Genomic DNA, 20,941 nt, shown 5'->3' with positions numbered 1-20,941 from the left:
ATGTTCTCAGGGCCTTCCCAGCTCTGACATTCCATGTTCTCAGGGCCCTCCCAGATCTGACATTCTATATTTTATGTTCTAAGAGCCCTTCTAGTTCTGACATTTTATGTGCTAAGATCCTTCCAAGCTCTAATATTCTTTGTATTATGGTCCCTGAGGCTCTATGTTCTCAAGGCTCTCCCATCTCTGACATTCTATGTTTCTTCCAGTTCGGCTTTTGAGACCCTAGATGAATTCTCCCATTTTATTTCCTGAATCAATCAATCAACCAACAAGAAATTATTAAGCAATTACTATGTGCCAGGCCCTGTTCCTGAAACATTCAGAAAGACAGAATCAGTCGATGTCCTCATGGAACTCACATTCTTATGGGGGCAGCTACATGTCCCCAAGTAAGATCTCCCACAGCTACATCGAGAAGAGCTGGAAGCTTCCCTGTAGAAGGGGAAGGCCTTGCAGAAGATGGCCATTGAGCTGAGTCTAGGAGGAAGCCAAGGATTCTAAGAGTGCAAAGGGAGAGCCTCCCAGCATGAACACAGGAGTACTTGGGAGACATGGTCAGACACCAAAACCCCCGAGAAGCCAAGCTGTTTCCCATGGGCATGTTCAGATACTGCTTTCAATGCTAGGATCCTTTGGGAAGCCCCTGAGCCTTGCCTTGAAGAAGGCTCCCTCCCCACCATCCTCACCCTATGTCAGTTCCCCTGAGTCCAGCAGGAGGTAGACAGGGTGGGCAGGAACGGATCTCTCCTGGGAGGGAGGCAGGAGACACAAGATCACAGCTTCAGTCTTTGTTCCTCTGCTCTCCAGGAGGTCCACAGGGCCTAAGGGCAGGGATAGGGCCCAGGTCTCTATAGCAAAGGGCTCCCAGGGAGGTTCTGTCTCCGGGGAAACTCTGAACACACAAGCCCAACTAGAGGGGAGGAAGGGAGAGTGGCCAGACAGGATACCTGGAGGAGAGAGAGGACAAGAAGCAGACTGGGCCCCTGCTTCCTTGGGGACTGCCTGGGCATCAGCTAGAAATCCCCACCCTCACCTGCAGCCAAGTGCCTCCTTCTGCCTAAGCTCACAGTGGGCTTCCCAGAAGCCTCGGGACCTGGAGGAGAGAGAGGACGAGAAGCAGACTGGGCCCCTGCTTCTTTGGGGACTGCCTGGGCATCAGCTAGAAATCCCCACCCTCACCTGCAGCCAAGTGCCTCTTTCTGCCTAAGCTCACAGTGGGCTTCCCAGAAGCCTCGGGACCTGGAGGGAGTGAGGGAAATCGGAGGGGGTGGGGGCTAGAGGCATCAGGGGAGAGAGGCAAGGGGCAGAAGTGAAGGGGGAAAGGCTGAGCTCCAGTCGCAGTGAGGTTGGGAGGAGGGGAGAGGTTCGCCATCTCCAGGTATGTTGTGAACCTTGCGTGGGAGTGGGGGGAGACACAATTTGACAGGCAGGGCGGAGAGCTGTCTGTCTGCCTGTCTGTCTGTCTCTCCAAGTGAAAGTTGGGGGCGGAGCAAGGAGGGGGAAAGGGCCTGAATCAGCAAGCGCATCATACACCCAGACACTGGGAGCCCAGGCCCACAACACAGGGCACACACAAGCTCGGCCAGCCACACCGGGAGCGCCCAAAAGAGCACACCTTGGCAGGCCCGCACAGCCCTTGGGTCTGCTTGAAGGCTGGAGATTCTCACGTGAGGACGAATGTGTCATTTCCAAACAGACGGGAACGCAGAACAGAGAGCCCCGGAGTATGGCTGTGTGGGAGGGTGGCAGTGTGGGCGGGCGAAGGGGGGAGGGGACGCCAGGGGGGATCTCGTGTACCTGCATGAGGCTGGGAAGGCAGATCCATGTGAAGCGGGCATACATGCAGGTGGCAGCCTGGCCCTTTGCACTGTGTCCCATGCGAGCTGCCTCTTGGAACATGTTAGGGGCCCTGGGGAGCGCATGGAGGGGTGGCAACCTCACACACATATACACACACACAGTGCGCCACTTTGTGTGACCCTAGTTGTGAGTCTGTGTGACTGTGATTGTGTGGCTATGATCCCACAGGGCTGTTTGCGTGTGTGTGATTGTGTGTGTGTGTGTGTGTGTGTGTGTGTGTGTGTGTATATGGGTGAGATTCTCTGTGTCTTCGGGTCTGTGTGCAGTCTGTGGGTGTGGGTGTTTGTCTCTCTCCCGTATCCGCCTTCTCTCCTTTTCTTATGCCTCCTGGAGCCCTTTGCTTTTGCCTTCACACCCCCCCCCCACACACACACACACAGCCCTACCCCCTTCCTGTTCCAGCCCCCCTTGCCCAAGGTGGGGGAGTGCCCAGATTTGCCCTGCAGGGCCACCTCAAGCTCAGAGCTCTCTCTGCCCTCCCTCCCAGCTCCACCCTCCTTCCCTCCCTCTGTTCCTCCCTCCCTCCTTCCTTCCCTCTTTCCTCCCTCCCCAGGGGCTGTCGTGCCAGGGGGTGGGACATGCCAATCAACAATCGTTCTTCTCCTGCTGCCAGCACAGGACCAAGCTCCCCGGGGGAGCCAAGTGTCCTGGTCCCTCAAGAGGACGAGGTCCCCCTGGGGAGGGAGTGGGACTGGAGACCTCGGAAAACCCCCGCTTCCATGCACACCTCCATGGTGAGTAGCTGTCTTAGTGTGATTAGAGAGGGGAGGGGGAAGAACAGGGACTCCGGGTTTTGGAGAACCAGGGATAGGGAGAGGTCTAGGATGGGAGAGAGGACACCTGGACTCTAGAAGGGAAAGTAGGTCTAGGTCTGGGGACCCATGAGATGTAACTGCTGGGAAATAGAGGGGGAAGGGATAAATAAGAGTGTTCTTGACTCCTAATCTTTCTCCCTACCGCCCCCCCCCCCATCTCAAAGAGTATGAATCAGATGTTTTTAGGGAACGCTGAGAGAGGCTGGGTTTGGGGATTGCTGGAGAGGGGGAGGGGCAGAACCGGGGATAGGGGTGTGGGCTCGGGTGGGTTGAAGGTCTCTGGAAACAGACTGGATGGTCACTCTGCCATGACACCGGGCAAGTCCCTTAACCTTTCTGAACCTCGTTTTCCTTTGAGGTAAAATGAATGGAATTAGACTAGATTACCTCGGGGGTCACTTCCAGCCCTAAATCCTATGGTCCCATAAGAGTAGCCTAAATGCAAAAGCAGGCACCCCAGAGGGCAGGGAATCACTTCAAGGGAGAAGGGAGGAAGGGAAGACGTAAGGGTCTGCAAAGCCAGATGGCAGCTGGCACTGGGCAGCCGATCGGACGAACTGTCCAGGAGGGTGTTGCCTTGTCTGGGGTTATCAGCGGGTGCCAGTGCCTAGTGTGCCAAGGGGTGGCTCCCCTCAGTCCCAGGAATCTAACTCCTTTCATCCCCTAGGGTTCCTTGTGTCAAGCTAACCCCGCCTGCCTGTGGCCCCCGCCAGGATGGACTAACCCCGGCAGCCTGGCAGAAGGAGGAGCCAAACCTCAAGGTGGGTGGGAGACCTGGCCCCGCCCAGGCTCCAAGGCTTGAATCTGGGATGGTCTGGGACTACCGAGAGGGGAGAGACCTTACTTACAGCTTTACAGCCTGGCATGGCCCAGCTCAGGTAGCTTCATGAATGCACACCTGGCACCCTGCAATTGCGGGGCTCCCCTCTGGGAGGTCATTTTATGAGACCCAGAACCAGAAGGAACCTCAAAGGCCATTTCATTTCACACAGGAGAGAATGGTGGCCAAGGAGGGGAAAGGCACTAGCCCAAGGTTACATGAATTAGCAAAGTCAGAAATTGGAAGACCTACCCAGCCCTTCTGACTCCAAATCCTTTCTGTGTCTAAGGTCCATGACCTTGGACATCCATGTAAGAAGGTGGCTCACACTTCCAAGTCCCATGTGGGCTCAGGACACATCCAAATAGTCATCATCTCATTGAAAGGAGACCCATAGACAAGCAGGCCAGACCCCAGGGAAAATGGACAGTGCACGCAGGCACATACACGTTCACCCTCTGTTCACTGCAGAATTACTAGCACCCTGGCATGAAGAGGTCCCCCTTTTCTAACTGCTTCCTCCAAAACTTCAGGAAGTTCAGGGACTGAGTTCATGGCATCTTTGCCCACCTAGAAGCTTCCCCCTCAAGTAAATGACTCTGCCAGCCCCACATCTGCCTCACCCACCCACCTGCGGCTGGTTTCTTGAGACCACTCCCTCTTCCTCATTTTCTCCCCTTACCATGTCACCTGGGCACCGAGTGGGTCTTTTTCCTGCTGATATTCATCAGAGTGGGGAGATAGATGGACTGGAGCCCCAGCCAAGGAGCACCTGGACCTGGGGGAGGAGCTGGGTCTGGAGACAAGGGTTCAGGTGCTCTGAATTGGAAAGAGTCAGGCCAAGCAGAAGGAAGGAAAAGGCAAGATTCCCAGTTCAGGGAGAACCTATGAATTGAAAGCAGTCTTGGGGACAGTGAAGGGGGGAAGGCCAAGAGCTGGGAGGCAGAATGCCTCCCAAATGGGTGGGGAGTGATCGCTGCAGAAAGAAGTTGGTGAAGCCAGCACGGCTTCTGTTCTGCAGTGGGTACCATGGTGATGGGCGACACAGAAATGCGGGGGGCGGAGGGGGTGAAGGGAGGGAGAGAAGAGAGAGAGAGATGAGCAAAGGGAAGATGGGGAGGAGAAGAAGGAGGACCAGGAAGAGTCTTGTGGTCGTTATCAGCTAACTGGGAGATAGCCCTAGCATTTACACACACACACACACACACACACACACATCTTCTTGAATCCTCCATACATCTCTAAGAGAGAAGTACAGCTGAGATGGTAATCCCCATTGGACAGATGAGGAAACAATCTTGGAGCAGCTAAAGAACCACTCCTGAAAGATAATTCAAGTTGACAAACTTTTGTTGGGTCCTTGGCATGTGCAAGAACTGTTGCTTGCCCTGCAAGCCTTGCCCTCAGGAAGCTCGGGGTGGGGGGCAGCTGTGCCAGGCAAATACAATTCAAGGGAAGGAAGAGAATGGGCGAGACATGTGACAAAACATTCCCATTTCTAGTCCCTGATGGTTTGTTTCCTAATTGGAATAATGATATTTTATTTTTATGGTGCTTTCTTCACAATAACCCTGGGAGTATCTTTGTCCCTATATGACAAACCAGGAAACTGAGGCTAATTGAGGGCATTTCTCTAGCTTCCATTTCCCAGAGATTTCTTCTGGAATTTCTTTGCATAGTATTCCCTGCAAGTGTTGAAAGAAGGTTTGGTGTAAGAGGCTAGCCTTGCCCACCAGAGGTTTTCAGGCATTTTACAGATTCTGAGAGACATGAATCGGCTGTTGAAATCTCCCACATCTGTGAAAAAAAGTCTCTCAGTCCTGTGGATGCTTCACCTGCAGCATTTTTCTCCCCAAGCAGAAACTTTTTCCTTAGTCTATTACACGTGGGTGCCGTGAGATAGATTCGAATGTTAGACTTGAGACTAAAATCCTTCATCTTTCCATCAGACCCTACTCCCAAAGAGCCCGCCCTTCATCCAAGCTCCATCAGAGGCAGCCAGGTGGCCCAGTGGCTAGCTCTGGCCTCAGAAAGTTGCTAGCTGTGACCCTGGGCACATTACTTAACCATTCTGTCTTCCTCAAAGGCAACAATGGGGATGATCCTAGCACTGACTTCCAGAAATTTGGTGAGGACCACATGAGATCAGATCAGTGCTTGGCTCGTAGTAGGGTTGTTTGTTTGCTTTCCTTCCTGCCCTGAGTCCCATAATGACCAACTCAAACCTCCTTCAGTCTATTCGGTACTTTAAAACTGCATCCAGCTCTGACATTCCACATTGTGCAATCTAAGGTCCCTCTCCCCTCTAACTTTCTCTAATGGAAGGTTCCTTCCAGTTCCGATGTTCTCTGTTCTGTGTTCTGCGGTCCCTTTCAGTTCTGATATTTTCTATTCTATATCCTAAGGTGCCTTGCAGGTCTCATGTTCTCTGTTCTATGTTCTGAGGTCCCTTCCAGCTCTGATGATCAAAGGACTCTAAAACAGAATTGTTCTGTGCTCACTATTCACTGTATTGCTTCCCTTGGCAGATGACTTGAGGTTCCAGCCCGGTATTAATGGAAGCTTCTCTGGGTCAGAATAATTTATATATTGTAATATTTATATTATAATCCACAATATTGGGAGAGGGCAAGCAGGGGAGCTGGGAGAAAGGAGCATTTACAAACATTGCCTCACCTGTGTCAAGGTCAGCCCTTACCTGGGGAGGCTTCTTTCTGCCTGGAGTTTGCCCAGGCAGTCTCACAGTCTCTTGTCTCATCCCTAGGGTTCCTTATGCCAATCTGTGCGGACTGGACTGCCAACCACCTTCATTTCCTGGTGTAGCAGAGTGGGCAGCTAGTCCTAGCTCAAGCCCCCTCACTCAATCTTCTGGCCAATTCAGAAAACTTCCTGCCAAAGAATGATAGATTTGGAGCATGGGAGGGACCTTAGAAATTACTGGTCCAATCGTTTTATAGCTGAGGAAACTGAGACCCAGAATAGTTAAGTGACTTGCTTCAAGTCACATGGTATTAAGGAACAGAGTCAGAATTTGAACCCAGGTTCCGACTCTAAATCGAATCCACACTTGTCTCTCCACCATACTGCCTCTTACTTCCTCAGCTGCTCAATCAGTCTACAGGAGCCACTGGCCATGGTCTATACTGAACCATTGGGAAAGCGGCAAGCAAAAAGCAGGGAAACCATGACACCTTGCCTTGCTTCATTTCTGGGTAGGAGAAAGAGAAGACTCCCATTGGGAAATTTAGAGCAGAGCCCAGGAGACTCTAGAACTAGCATTTAGACAATGGAGATCTGAGCCAAGTGGGACTGGCGGACCAAGGAAGGCTTCCCTCAGGACCCCCTAGTGGGGAGAGAACTAACTGGGAGGTGCAGGGAGGAGGGGGGTGAATATGGGGATCATTCCCAGGAAATTCTCTTGGCTTCAGTCCCTCCCATTCCCTTATTCGTTTAACAGAGATTGACCCAGTTCCTATTGTGTGTGAGAGAGATCTGGGAAGACCTAGGACTCATTTAGCCAAGCCCAGATCGTCACAGGATCTTAGCTATAGAGCTAGAAAGACCTTAGAGGTCATTCAATCCAACCCCCTCATTTCACAGAAGAGGAAACTGAGGCCTATGGGGTGCCCCCCCCCATGCTGTGCTCAGATTCTCCTCTTTTCTTTATGGCTTTGCTCAGAATCTTCCCACCTCCCAACCCTCCAGTGCCTAAAGCAAAACTGAGCTAGAATCACAGAATTTCAAGTAGGAGAGACCTCCCAGGATAACTCATTTTATATGGGATCATAGGTTTAGAACCCAGAGGTCACCCAACTCCCTCATTTTATATAAGGGGAAACTGAGGCACAGAGAGAGACAAGAACCTGGCCAAAGTCACATAACAGTAAGTGCAGAGCTAAAATCTAAATAAAGGTTCTGGCCCCACAGTCCAATATGGCGAAAGACTGGCCTCTTGTCTTTCAGCCTCCCTGCTCAGAGGGAAGGAGGGGGGAGTCCAAAGAATAAAGAAAGAAGTCATATGTGTCACAATCTACACTCGATTGTAGAGAACACAAAGGAGGAAACAGGAGTGCCCACACCCCTGCCCTTGTCTATCATGCTTCTATTTTCTTTCCATAAGTCAGAAAGATGCTAAACCATGATCTGTAAGAGTACTAACCGTGACTACGTAGATGCCATTAATATTATTACTAATTTTGTAAAGTGCCTTGCATATATAATCTCAACCACCCTGGGAGGTAGGCACTGTTATTACCCCGCCATTTTACAGATAAGGACACTGAGGCAGAGCTAGGCAAAGTGTCTGAGGCCAGGAATTCGGGTGTTCCTAGCTCCAAGTCCTGTAGTGCAGAAAGTTGCTTTATTCTCTCTCAAACACCAGAGCTCAGGGGCAGTCTTGTCCCTAGCCTCAGACAGCCTTTCCTCACCTCAGCTCTTCCATGGCTCCAGCTCTGCCCAGGGGGAGGCTAAAGCACTCAGTCTGACAAGTCAGTGGGCCATGTCGACTCCCAGGCCTGGCCCAGTCTTGCCCATGAGGTACTTAGGCCTATTTCCAAGATATGATTCCTCCTTTGATAGATGGTCCCAGTTACGATCCAACAAGTGGAACTGCTTTGAAGGCCTAGACAGAGCAGGGGGGAGGCCTGAACAATCCAGTGCCCAAGGGTTAAGCAGGTATCATTTGCTCCATCCAGCCATTGCAGGCAGTTGTAAGTGCCCATCCCATAGGGCTCACCCTGGGAACAGTAGGCTGGGAAACAAGAGACCAAGAGACCATTAGACTGGAATTAAGAACACTAACTAGCTATGTGACCCTGGTGAGTCTCTTCCCAGGATTCTCTCAGATTCCTTAGCATAAGGAATACCCCTCCTTATCCCCAAATGCTCATGGACTTACCTCAAGGGTGGGGGTCTCCACCTTTCTCATTCTCTGTCACCATCTGTAAAATGACGAGGTTTGGACCACAGACCTCATTATCTTAAGGTTCCTCCCAGCTTTGATATTCCCTGTTCTAAGGCCCCACAGTTGGTCCATCATACTTGTGGACTAAATGCTATAACAACTATTACTGCCATTTTACAGAAGAGGAAACTGAGGCACAAGTGTCAAAGGTGGAATTTAAACCCAGGTCCTGCTGGCCACCTCGGGAGTCACCTTTATCTTCCTTGGTACTGCCTTGGTACTTGAGTAGTTCTCAAACTCCTCACCCCTCCTTCTAATCATCTCTTCTCCTTCCTCTCCAGGCTCCTCCCTCCCTCACTGCCAATCTGCCCTCTCTTTCTCTTCCTTTACACTCTTCACAGCCTGGCCCCCAGCAGACTGGAAGGACTTAACAAGTAATCTTACTAGGTTGTTGGTCTAAGGATACACAGCTCCTCACACTCCCCAAAATAGGGCCCCAGAGCTCAAAAAAGAAGGCATGAGATCTGGAGATTCTGTATGCTGCCCCACTTAATTTCCTTCCTTCTGTCCTGTTCCTTTCCAAGTCTCCCTAGTCTGGCTCCTGCCCCTCAAACCCTCTCCCTGCTCCTCATCTTCACCAACCTCTTTTTTTCTTCTTGTCCTCCCAATACCAGTCCTTGACTCTGACAAATCTGGGGAAAAGGACAAGCCCCTTAATTTCCCTCTGCATGTGCCCAGCCAGAGGTCCTTCTCTCACCCCCTTTTCTCCTGCCTCCTGCCCTAAAAGAGGGTGCACAGCAGAATTCAGAGAAGCAAAGAGGCTGCAAATGATAGCATGTGGGGCTGCCCTCAAGGGCAATCCTGGCCTGAGGTTATAAAGGCTTTGTCCTGCCTCAATCCTGGCTGATGAAATCAGGAAAGAAGGGGGGGGGAACCATGAGCAGAGGGATGAGTTGAAGGAGCAGAGATAAATTCAGAATCACTAAATCCTTCGCTAGAAAGGGCCCACAGAGACCACTGAGTCAAACCCTACTTGAACAAGAATCCTGGTATGCGGCGGTACGTGGTCACTCAAGCTTAGCTCAAAGACCGCTATTGGCCTTAGAAAATGAATGTTGGAGCAGGAAGGTAACATAAAGCATAGAATGCCAGAGCTAGAAGGGGCCCAAGGACACAGAATGTACAAGTTGGAAATGTCCTTCAGATAGAGTCCCAAGAAGTCAGAAATTGGGATAATGGAACAGAGGATGTTCACAACAAAGAGTGGCCTTGGAACACAGATTGTCAGAAGCAGCAGAGAACTCGGGGATCCAATCCTATTCCCCTCTTTTAGAGAAGAAAAAAGTGAAGGGTTAAGAAGGGAAATGACTCACCCTGGGTTACTTAGAAACTGACTGGACCCAGACTCAGGGATCTCCTTACTCCCAGGTTGGGAGTGTTTCCATGACAACACACCATCATGTTCTTCCCTGACAGGTCTCCATCAAACTTGTTCCTTTTGAGATGCTCTCAGTCAGTCAGCTAGGATATATAAGCCCCTACTGTATACCAGGCCCCTACTGTGTGCTAAGGGCTGGGGACACAAAGAAAGGAAAAGAACCCCAGTCCCCATTCTTAAGAAGCTAACAGTCTAAAGGGACTAGAGTACAGATTGCTATGTAGAAACAAAATATAGACAGGGTCTATTAAGGGTCGTTTCAGTGGGAAGGCATTAAGATTAAGGGAGGGGGGTAGCTGAAACTTGAAAGAAGCCAGGAGGCCAAGATGAGAAGGGAGAGTGTTCCAAGAATCAAGGTGAGCCGCTGGAAACATTCCCAGTCAAGAGATGGAGTGTTGGGTATGAGGAACAGGAAGGAGGCCAGTGTTCCTGGACTGGAGATTACAGGGAGAGGAGGAATGTCTTCCAGGGGCCTGGAAAGATAGGAGGACAGGTAATAAAAGGTTTTAAATGCCAAAAAGGATCTTAGAGTTGATTCTAGAAGCCCCTGGAGTTTATTGAGTAGGGGGAGGAGGCGTGGTTGGGAGATCAGTTTGGCAGCTGAGGGATTGTAGTGGAGAGGGTGTAACAGGCACAGAAGGTAGGAAGAGAGGCTTAGGGCTGGCCAAGTAATCTGAGAGTCATATGCTTAGAGAAGATCGTTGACTCCTTGGGAGCTGTGGGGATCACCAATGAAGACAGTGTAGAGGAAAAAGAGAAGAAGGGTACAAGCCACGCCTTGGGGAGCACCTATGGTTAACCAGATGAAGAACCAGCAAAGGAGACAGCCCAATGGTCCATAGAAGGAGAACGAGGAACAAGTATCGCGGCAATCTAGAGACAGGAGATTGTTAGCGGAGAGAGGCGGACAGACAATGCCTAAGGCTGCTGAGAGATCAAGAAGAAGGAGGACTGAGAAGAGGTCATTGATCTGGCGATTAAGAGACCATTTGTAACATTGGAGAGAGAAGTTTCTTTTGAATGATGAGCTGGAAGCCAGACTGGAGAGAATGAGAAGAGAGGAAGTGGAGACGTCCATCAGGGCAGACCCAGTCTTCTCAAGTATACTGTCCAAAGGGAGGAGGGATGTGGGGTGCTGGCTGTCATGACAGATGGATCAAGAGATGGGGTTTGGGAGGATGTGGAAAAGAGACAGGCATGTTTGCAGGCAGTAGGGAAGGAGTCAGTAGACAGGGAGAAATTCAAGAGAAGTGAGAAAGTTCAGGTGGGGAGGGCAATCTGCTGGAGAAGATGGGTAGAATGGGAGGGCTCTGCCTGGGTAAGGACAAGGGCCACCTCTTTGTGGGTTAAGGTGGCAAAAGATGTCCTGGCGATGCAGGTAAGGAGAAGAGGAGAGGGCTCTCTAGCTGCCAAGTGGTATCTCTTTTATCAGTGAACTAGGAGGAAAAGTTCTTGGCCCAAGGGGGTGGGAGGAACATGAGAAGTTTGAGGAGGGATAAAAAGGTTTAGGAGAGTGGCTGTGGTGAGTGGGATGGGGAGTCAGCTGAGATGTTAAAGGATTGCCTGGCAGCAGTAAGGGCCCGGTTCAGACAGCCTAACACAAACTTGTTAGTTCCTCGGTTGGTGTGCCATTTTACACATGGGCGTGTTGAGGCAAAGAGAGGATAGTGGCTGGCCCACGGTCATACAGCTAAGAAGGGTCAAAGCTAGGGCTGGACCTAGATCATCTGCCTTCAGGGCATCCGTTATTTCAGCCCTTGGGGTGCCAGGCTTACCTGGTGCCCCCACACCCAGCCCAGCGCACCATTCGGGAGATGTGGAGATGCTGAATGTGCTTGGTGTGGTCTCTTTTCAGGTGCTGGTCTCAGCCTGAGGGAGCCCAGGAGCGGTCTCCCTGCCCCAGGGAATCGCTGGGCCGCCCCCTGAGCCAGGGGAGGAAGGCCCTCCTCTCCCTCACCCACTCCGCATCTCCCATGTGGCCCAGCACGTTGCTGACATGAACGTCTCGGTGGCCCCCGCCGTGAGCCCCAACATCACCGTCCTGGAGCCCGTGAAGGGCCCATGGCAGGTGGCCTTCATCATTCTTACCACGGGCCTGCTCTCCCTGGCTACTGTGACCGGCAACCTGCTGGTACTGGTCTCCTTCAAGGTCAACAGCGAGCTCAAGACTGTCAACAACTACTTCCTGCTCAGCCTGGCGTGCGCCGACCTCATCATCGGCGTGGTCTCCATGAACCTCTACACCACCTACCTGATCATGGGGCACTGGGCTCTTGGCACGCTGGCCTGTGACCTCTGGCTGGCCCTGGACTATGTGGCCAGCAACGCCTCGGTCATGAACCTGCTACTGATCAGCTTTGACCGCTACTTCTCCGTCACGAGGCCGCTCAGCTACCGCGCCAAGAGGACCCCTCGGCGAGCCGCGCTCATGATCGGCCTGGCCTGGCTGGTCTCCTTCGTGCTCTGGGCCCCGGCCATTCTCTTCTGGCAGTACCTGGTGGGCAAGCGGACCGTGAAGGCGGGCCAGTGCTACATCCAGTTCCTCTCTGAGCCCATCATCACCTTCGGGACGGCCATGGCTGCCTTCTACCTCCCCGTCACCGTCATGTGCGTACTTTATTGGCGGATCTACCGTGAGACTGAGAACAGGGCCAGGGAGCTGGCCGCGCTGCAGGGCTCCGAGACGCCGGGCAAGGGAGTAGGAGGAGGCAGCAGCAGCAGCTCGGAGCGGTCCCAGCCGGGCCCCGAAGGTTCCCCCGACGTGCCCGCCAGGCGCTGCTGCTGTTGTTGGGGACCCCGGCTCCTTCCTTCCTACAGCTGGAAGGAAGAAGAGGAAGAAGAGGAGGATGAGGGCTACCTGGAGTCCCTGACGTCCTCCGAAGGAGAGGAGGCAGGCTTCGAGGTAGTCATCAAGATGCCCATGGTGGGGCCCGAAGCCCAAGCTCCAGCCAAGCCACCCCCCCGGGCATCCCCCCAGACAGTGAAACGCCCCACCAAGAAGACCCGCGAGAGGGCGGGCAAGGAGCCGAAGAGGAAAGGAAAGGAGCCGCTGAGCAAGCGTAAGACCTTCTCGCTGGTCAAAGAGAAGAAGGCCGCCAGGACCCTAAGCGCCATCCTGCTGGCCTTCATCCTCACCTGGACCCCGTACAACATCATGGTGCTGGTGTCCACCTTCTGCAATGACTGCGTGCCCGAGACCCTGTGGGAGCTGGGTTACTGGCTCTGCTATGTCAACAGCACCATCAACCCCATGTGCTACGCGCTCTGCAACAAAGCCTTCCGAGACACCTTCCGTCTGCTGCTGCTCTGCCGCTGGGACAAGAGGCGCTGGCGGAAGATCCCAAAGCGCCCTGGCTCTGTGCACCGTACCCCATCTCGGCAGTGTTGATGCTGACCCGAGTCCAGACTAGCCCCGCCACGCCTACACCCCTGCGCGTGCGCACACACACGCACACGCACACACACGCAGCTTCCAACTGTAAGAGCTGCCCCATATCACCCATCCATCCCTTAGCAATTCCACTCAACAAGTTCTTATTAAGCGCCTACTGTGTACAGTATGCCTTGTGTGGCGGGGGGCTACAAAGACAAAATGAAACTGTACATGCCCTCAAGGAACTTCGAGTCTAATAGGGAAGATACCACGTGCACACAATTGATCGCGATATGCGGATAAGGATATTGAACGGGATAGGGCCTAAGGAGAAATCCAGATTATTGGAGAAGAGAGGCCATGGCTGCAGCTAGGAGAAACCAGAAGGCTCTATGGAAGAGGCGGCGCCGGCCTTGGGCCGTGAAGGCAGAGACTTTAGTAAGCACAGGAGGATGGAGAGGCCGCTTCCAGGGACACAAGAGCCCTGCGCACTCCCCAGGTCCTGCTGATCCCAAGGAGAAGGGAGGACCAGAGAAACAGGTTTTTCTGCTTTCCAGCTGAAAGGAATGGACTGTGCTCCAGGAAGAAGCTGCGGGAGGATCTGGGCCTTGTTTGTCCAAGGCCTAAGCAGACCAGAAGAATAGTGAGGGAAGAAATCAAGCTTTATAGTTAGCACTTCATAGGAACGGTGGCCTGAGCCCAGCACTTGGGCCAAGGTGGCCTTGGAGGGGCGCGCCCTCTGGTGGCCACAGAGGAGAACGGACCCCACAGAAGGAGAGACCAGCTGGTTCCCGGAACATCTTGGAAGTGGGCTGTGAGAGTGGGATGGGCAGAGAACTCCAGCAAAGCAGATCTGGCCCCACCCTGTGAGGTCTAACCACTGGGCAGCCTTCCCCAGCTCCCAGCCTCTGCTGATGCCACCCCCATCCCAACCCCAGAATAAAGCCCAGCCTGGGTCAGGAAAGGAAAGGGGGTGGGAGGGGTACCCACGGACAGATGGAGAATTGCTTTGGAGTCCTGGCATGAGATAAAGACAAATCCTTGGCTGACTGCGGGGCCTGCCCTCCCCATCCCGAGGTCTTCGAGGGAAGGCTCTTCACTCTGCACAGATGCTGATGTCTAAGGACAAAATCTCTAGCATGCTACCCTTGCTGTCTGTGCTGTGAGGTCCTGCCTTCTGTTCTGCCTCCCCTACCCCACCCCCAGCAGCACTCGCATACACACACTCAGGTCTGGGCTCTCAGGCCAGGCACCCAACACATGTGTGTGCCCACAGACCCAGTGTTCCATGCATGGCCATCCAGCCCCCAGCCCCTCCCCTGCCCAGACCCATCTTGGCCCTGAATGTCTGTGTTTTTCCAGTCTTTGGTGTAAATAAAGAGCCAAACAGCAGCAGGTAATGGGTGGGTCCTTTCTTAGCTCCTGACAGGTAACCATGCTTCTCAGCTTTGGCAGGATGGAGGAGCCTAGGAAAGATTCTCTCCACATCCAGTTCCCCGGGGATGCAGCCACAGGCTTCTGGGCCTCCAGTGGCTCCAGGGCCTTCTGCCATTGGTAGAATGTAGGGAGGGGCCTTGGAATGACAGCTCCAGAGCACCTTTCTTCAGGAGCCTTTGCATGAGGAAGAGTCTTCAGCATACACAAGGGCCCAGTGTTCTGCTGCATGAGACCAGGTTCTCAAATTTGATCATCTGTTTTCAGAGACCCCAGCAACAGCCCTGAAGCATAGGGGCAGACAGAGGCTGAGCCCGGCCAGCTCCTGGAGTGCCTTTGCTTCAGAAATTCAATTATATACAGCACATATTAACCTCCTACTGTGTGTAAAGGACTGTGGGAAGTGCTGGGTTAGACACAAATTGTAGCTGGGCCTTGGATCCCTGCCCTCAGGGAACTCCGAGTCTAGTAAACATGGGGACAAGACCCAAGCACCAAAAAGAATCCACACCTGTCGGTCATTCCACAAGCATTTATTATTATGTGTGGTAGACAGAGTGCTGAGAGAGAGTTAAGAAAGAAGATTGGTCATCGGACCCAGGGGAAATCAGGACCGGCTCCCTGATGCCTGGGGTGGCATGGGAACAGGACTTTAAAGGATTCAGAGGGTAAGGGAAGAGGGTAAGGGAATGAATTCTTGGCTCAAATAGTAAAAGCAAGAAAACTCCAGCTGTGCTGTGGAGAGGCTTGGCTGGTCATCATCACGACCACATTTAGGTCATGCTTTCAGGTTTGCAAAGCACTTGACTGGTATCATCTCATTGACCCTCCGAACTCTGGGAGGACAGTGCTATTATTATCCTCATTTTACAAATGAGGAAACTGAGGCAGCAATTAAGTGACTAGTGAGTATCTGAGGCTGAATTTGAATTCAGGTCTTCCTGACTCCAGGTCAGGTACAGGGCTGTTATCCATGGGGTGGCCTAACACAGGGTATAGGAGATAAAACTATGCCCCAGTCTGCCTGTCTGTAATTCCAAGTCCCCAAAGCCCCCCATATGGGCAAACGAACTCTGTCTCCTACCCCTTGGTCCTCACAGTTAAGGACAGTTAGGGGTTGGACAAGAGAATCATGGAGAATCATAGAACGTCAGCAAATTTAAACCTTACAAAGACCCCGTGTGATTAGCATGACAGGCCCTAATTTTGTGATCCTGATTTTACAGAGAAGGAAACTGAGAGTCAGAGAGGCTAAGAGCATTAGGATCATGGATTTAGGGTTGAAAGTAACCTCAGAGGTGATCTAGTACAACCTCATTTTACAGATGGGGAAACTGAGGTCAGAAAACAAGTGATTTGACCATTACCTCACAACCAGTAAGTGTCAGAAAGGGCAAGTGCAACCTGGGCTTCTCCTGACCCCAAGTCCCACCTCCCTCTATCCACTTTGCCATGACTTCAATGGCCCCTTCCTACATCAAAGGTGCAGATTAAATTAAATCACCTGAAAGTCAAATTCATTGAGCAGCAAGGAAGAGATCCAATGAGGCCAAACCTCCTTATCTTACAGACAAGGAAACGGAGGTCCCAAGGGTGTGTGTACACTGCCTGCCAGTCCTGAATTCCGTCTGCCTTACTGCATGGACAGTGCCCTCAGAAAAGGGAGAAGTCAGGGTGCTCACACAAGACTTCACCACAGAGGGGAGACTTACTCCAGATGTCTACAACAGGAGAGCTGGCCACTCTTTCCAACAGAGCACCTAAGGCACGATTCCTCCAGGGACCAGTGGACATGGTGTGGGGGGGGGGGGGCAGGGAAGGAGCATCCAGCTACGCCAGGAGCAGGTTGGCCTCTAGCATCCGGCCAGCAAAGAGAAGAGAGGAAGGGAGGAAATAGCCAATGGGCAAGATGGCATCAGCCCACCCAAAACATCCCTCCCTTCTGAGCTAGAGGAGGAGGCCTGCGGGGGAAACATTCTTGGCCAGAGAAACAACAGGGCTCTTCATGGCTGAGCAGGAAGTGAGGAAAACAAGAAGCATTGTCTTGACAGCTGTTTGTCTGAGACTTGGGAGCAAATCCTTGATCATGACACCTGCCCCTGGGAGCGTCAGAGGATGGGGCCAAGCTCCCAAGGACTTCCTGGCACGCGCGCGCGCGCACACACACACACACACACACACACACACACACACACACACACACCAACACACACACACTACACACACAGAAACACACACCAGCTACACACCACACACAGAAACACACCAATGCACTACACACACACACAGAAACACACACACACACACACACACACACACACGAAGCTACAGAAAGGCATTGGTGACTCACTACCCCCACCTGCTGGCTTTGTGCAGAACCAGCAGACAGGCCACTGCTGAAAAGCCCCAGAAAGCTTGTAAGGACTCCAAATAAATGTCTATGGAGATCAGCTAGGTCAGAATTTCATGGTGGAGGCCTAAGAGAGGAAAGGTGATTGCTAGCCGGGTCTAGGAGCTGACCTTGGTTCCACAAGCACTGACCTGGGCCTGCTGACCTGCAAGGCCCTGTGCTAGGCACTGGCCACACAGAGACAGAGAAGAGCTTACCACATCTTTGCCATCAGAGAGTTCCCTATTGAATTCAACAGACAGATTAAACTTCTAGTGATATATACACACACATATATGTACATATACTCAGATATTATGCTTTGCTATTTTAAAGGATCTGTAATCTCATCACAGGATCACAGATATAGACCTAGAAGGGACTTGAGAAGCTCTCATTTTACAGAAGGGGAAACTGAGGCACAGAGTGGGATGATGCCCTGTCCAAGGTCACAGACACAGGAGGCATCGGGAACTGGATCGACACCCATGCCTGCTTCCTCATTCTTGCCCATGTCCCATCTCCTTTGGCAGATGCCCCATCCCATCATTCATTCCCTCTCTCTAATCTTCTGGGTATCCTGATCTACCAGCTCACTCAAACTGGTCCCTCAGGTTTAAACCCAAGGGTACATATATAGCAGTATAAAGTATCCTTAGCTCTATTGGACTTCAAGCAAAAGTCAGAGTCGACAAGCAATCATGCAATAACAATCTGACCTCATAGCCAGTCTCAGGAATAACCAGATAAGAGAGAAATATTCCTGTTCAAAAGGCAGCGATACGATGGGAAGACTGAGGCAGAAGGTCCTTCTCTTCAGTCATGCCAAGGCTGTGCTGCCAGCGTTTTCCCAGATACAGACTTCCAGCTGTGACAATTCAGGATCCCACCCCCTCTCAAACAGTGGATTATTGACTTAATGATCCATCAGTAAACTATGCCAGAATTCAAAGCTCAAGACAGTATCAGTTACAATCCCAAGAGCTTTTACCTCAAATGGCAAGCTTCATCAATCCCAACTTAGGGCCCTAAGACACAGCTATTTTCCCTCTCATGGAGTTGCAATGAGCAATAAAAGGTTATCAAGATTCAAACAGGATACAAGATTTCACTTAACATTCTTCACTTGTTTTCTTTTCTTCTTCTTCAGTTCAAACTCACTCTGGAGTAAAGATCAATCATGAGAAATCACTTCTATATCACAAATTTGTACATACTCAGAGACCCACTTTCATTGTTTAGGAACTCCATAATCCAAACAAGCTCTTTTCCCAGGGCTTGATGACCTTGGCCACACAGATGGCTTCCAGGAACTAGCAAACTTAGAAAATAAGGGGACTGGGACAGCTAGGTGATGAAGTAAATAGTGCAAAGGCCCTGCAGTCAGGAGGACCTGAATTCAAATCCAGCCTCAGATACTTGACAGACTAGCTGAGTGACCTTGGGTAAGTCACTTAACTTCAACTGCCTTGTCTTCCCCCTTGTAAAAAAAAAAAAAAAGATTAAAAAATAAGGGGAGTCTACAAGATCTTTGTACTTTTTCTCACACGGTAATTAGTTACCAATTTTAGGTTTTAACATTACAACAATGACCCCAAATAACTTAGTTAACAATCTTACAACTTTCATAAGTAATAGCCAAATAGTTTACCTATAACTCCCTCTTAACTACAGGCACAAATAGTCAGTTTTCTAAATTGCAGTAACTAAACTTTATAAAACAGGGCTAGCAGGGCCGATCAAATAATGTGATTTTTCAGCTTCTTTTAATTGTTTTAGTTCATACTCTAAAGTTTTATATACTTTAGTTCATATCGAAGTTATAAAAAGTTGCTTGACATAACTGATACAAAAGTTTGCCAATTTTCACAATATAAAACATTTAGAGGTATAACAATACCATAAACATTGAAACTTGAAACAAACCCAGCCGCTGTCAGGTGACCTCAGCTCAGCTGAAAGCTTTTCCAAATTACCTTACATAGAATCAGCACCTATAGAGCAAAAACAGATAGATGCCTCAGGGACCCCTCATCCCCAAGTTTCTCTCTCTCTTCCCCCTCCTGGGTGGACATTGTTCTTACATCCCCATCCCTTTGAGAAGAAATTCAGAGTCCCCACTCCACTCAGGCCCATTCCTCCTTCCCAAAGCCCACGTGCAGTACTCCTCCAAACCATGGCTGGACCAACACAGCCTCACAAGGCTTCTAGGATTAATAAGGAGTCATCTTTTGCCATCCTTCAAATTTTACAGAGGACCCCTGGGCCTTACCACTCGCCCTGTCACTTACCTCTGAAATTCTCCAGGCCATAGGTACCCTCTCACCCCAGCTGCTGATGTGCTCTGCGTGCCCCTGGCACTTGCCGATGGCTCTGCTCAAGATCACTAGGCCTTCTTAGGCCTCCTGCAGCGGAGTCTCCCCCAATGAGAATGGGAGTTCTTTGGAAACAGGGACTGTATCACCTTTCTCTCTGTATCCCCAGCACATAGCACAGGCCTAGGTACGTGGTATGTAAATGTTTTCATTCATTCCTTTCTTCCTTATTTACAAACATATTCAGGTCTCTCCTTAGCCCCCAAAAACTCACTTGAATTTATCATCCCGATAACCATAGGGTTACTTCTCTTCTACAGTTTGGAATCAATATTCTAGAAAAAAACAGTCTACCCCCACCCACCCCACCCCCTTCCTCTCCTTTTAATGACTCCTGCACACTTTGGAGGCTGGCTTCTTACCCCATCCCTCCATCTTCTCCCCCTCTCACAAAGTGAAAGATGATCTCACAAGTTGCAAATCCAATAGCCTCATGCCTCCAGACCTCCTGGCATCATCTGACAATGGGGACTTCCTGGATCTTTGTGGCGTTGCTTTTACCTGACTCTTCCTACCCAGCTGACTTCTCTCAGTTTTCTGTACGGTCTGTCACCTACAGGAATCTAGGTGGTGCAGTGGGTAGTCAGGAAGACCTGAGTTCAAATTCGGCCTCAGAAACTTGACACTTAATAGCCATGTGATCTGGACAAGTCACTTAACCCCGATTGCCCTGCAAAATCAACAACAAACAAACAAACAAAAATCAAGCCTCCGATTCTGTGAGACAGCTGTGTGACCCTGGATAAGTCATTTCACCCTGTTGGCTCAGTTTCCTCATCTGTAAAGGGAGCTGGAAATGACAAACTCCTCCAGAATCTTTGCCCAAAAAACCCCATGGACAGTGTAGTTGGGTCATAGTTCATGGGGTCCTGAAGGGTTAGACACAGCTGAACAACAGCAACAAATCTGTCACCTTCCCACACTACCCGCTAACCACAAGTGCTCCCCTCGGCTCTGTCTGAGCCCTCTTTTCTCTCTACCCCACACCAAGGGTCTCCCTGTCCAACTGTCACAGGGTCGTCATGAGGTGGTCAGGACCTTAGAGGTCATCTAGTCTCCAGACCCTGTTGTTTTAGGGACAAGGAAATGGTGATTAAGAAATGAAGAGACTTAGCCAGGGTCACAGAGCTCTGGCTCTCCTCTCTGTCCCTTTCTCTCTTTCTTTGTCTCTCTCTCTCTCTCTCTCTCTCTAATTGTCTATGTCTCTCCTCTCTCTTCTTTCTTCTCTCTGTCTGCCTCACTGTCTCTGTCTCTCTCCCCTCTCTGTCTCCCTCTGTATCTCTCCCCCCGTCTCTCTCTTCTCTCTCTGTCTCATTCTCTACTCTCTCTGTCTCTGTCTCTCTCTCTCTGTGCCTCTGTCTCTGTCTGTCTCTCCTCTCTCTCTGTCTTTCTCTCCTCTCCCTGTCTCTCTGTCTCTCTCTGTGCCTCTGTCTCTGTCTCTCCTCTCTCTCTGTCTCTTTCTCTCCTCTCCCTGTCTCTCTGTCTCTGTCTCCCCTCTCTCTGTCTCTTTCTCTCCTCTCCCTGTCTCTCT

The 20,941-nt window shown here is 51.1% G+C and overlaps 1 protein-coding gene and 1 long non-coding RNA gene across 2 annotated transcripts in view; one reads left to right on the top strand and one right to left on the bottom strand.

Annotated features, from left to right (window-relative positions):
- Window positions 1–16,430, top strand: part of CHRM1 (cholinergic receptor muscarinic 1) — a 25,359-nt gene extending 8,929 nt beyond the window's left edge. The window contains exons 2-4 of the mRNA XM_069066179.1: window positions 2,477–2,597; window positions 3,346–3,439; window positions 11,695–16,430. Coding sequence (XP_068922280.1) covers window positions 11,836–13,227 — 1,392 coding nt within the window. The 5' untranslated portion in view covers window positions 2,477–2,597; window positions 3,346–3,439; window positions 11,695–11,835 and the 3' untranslated portion in view covers window positions 13,228–16,430. The remainder of the gene's footprint in view (window positions 1–2,476; window positions 2,598–3,345; window positions 3,440–11,694) is intronic.
- Window positions 16,431–17,259: 829 nt separating this feature from the next.
- LOC138144768 (uncharacterized) lies at window positions 17,260–20,911 on the bottom strand. The gene is made up of 2 exons (XR_011164017.1): window positions 19,327–20,911; window positions 17,260–19,029 (listed from the first exon to the last, which is right to left on the bottom strand). It is a non-coding gene; the product is annotated as an uncharacterized lncRNA (long non-coding RNA).
- Between the last annotated feature and the right edge of the window lie 30 nt (window positions 20,912–20,941).

This window comes from Petaurus breviceps, unplaced genomic scaffold (assembly GCF_028583685.1).
Source record: "Petaurus breviceps papuanus isolate PSGF00001 unplaced genomic scaffold, PetGlider_PUasm1.0 90721, whole genome shotgun sequence".
NCBI classification, from domain to species: Eukaryota; Metazoa; Chordata; class Mammalia; order Diprotodontia; family Petauridae; genus Petaurus; species Petaurus breviceps.
This window is presented reverse-complemented; position numbering and strand designations above follow the sequence as displayed.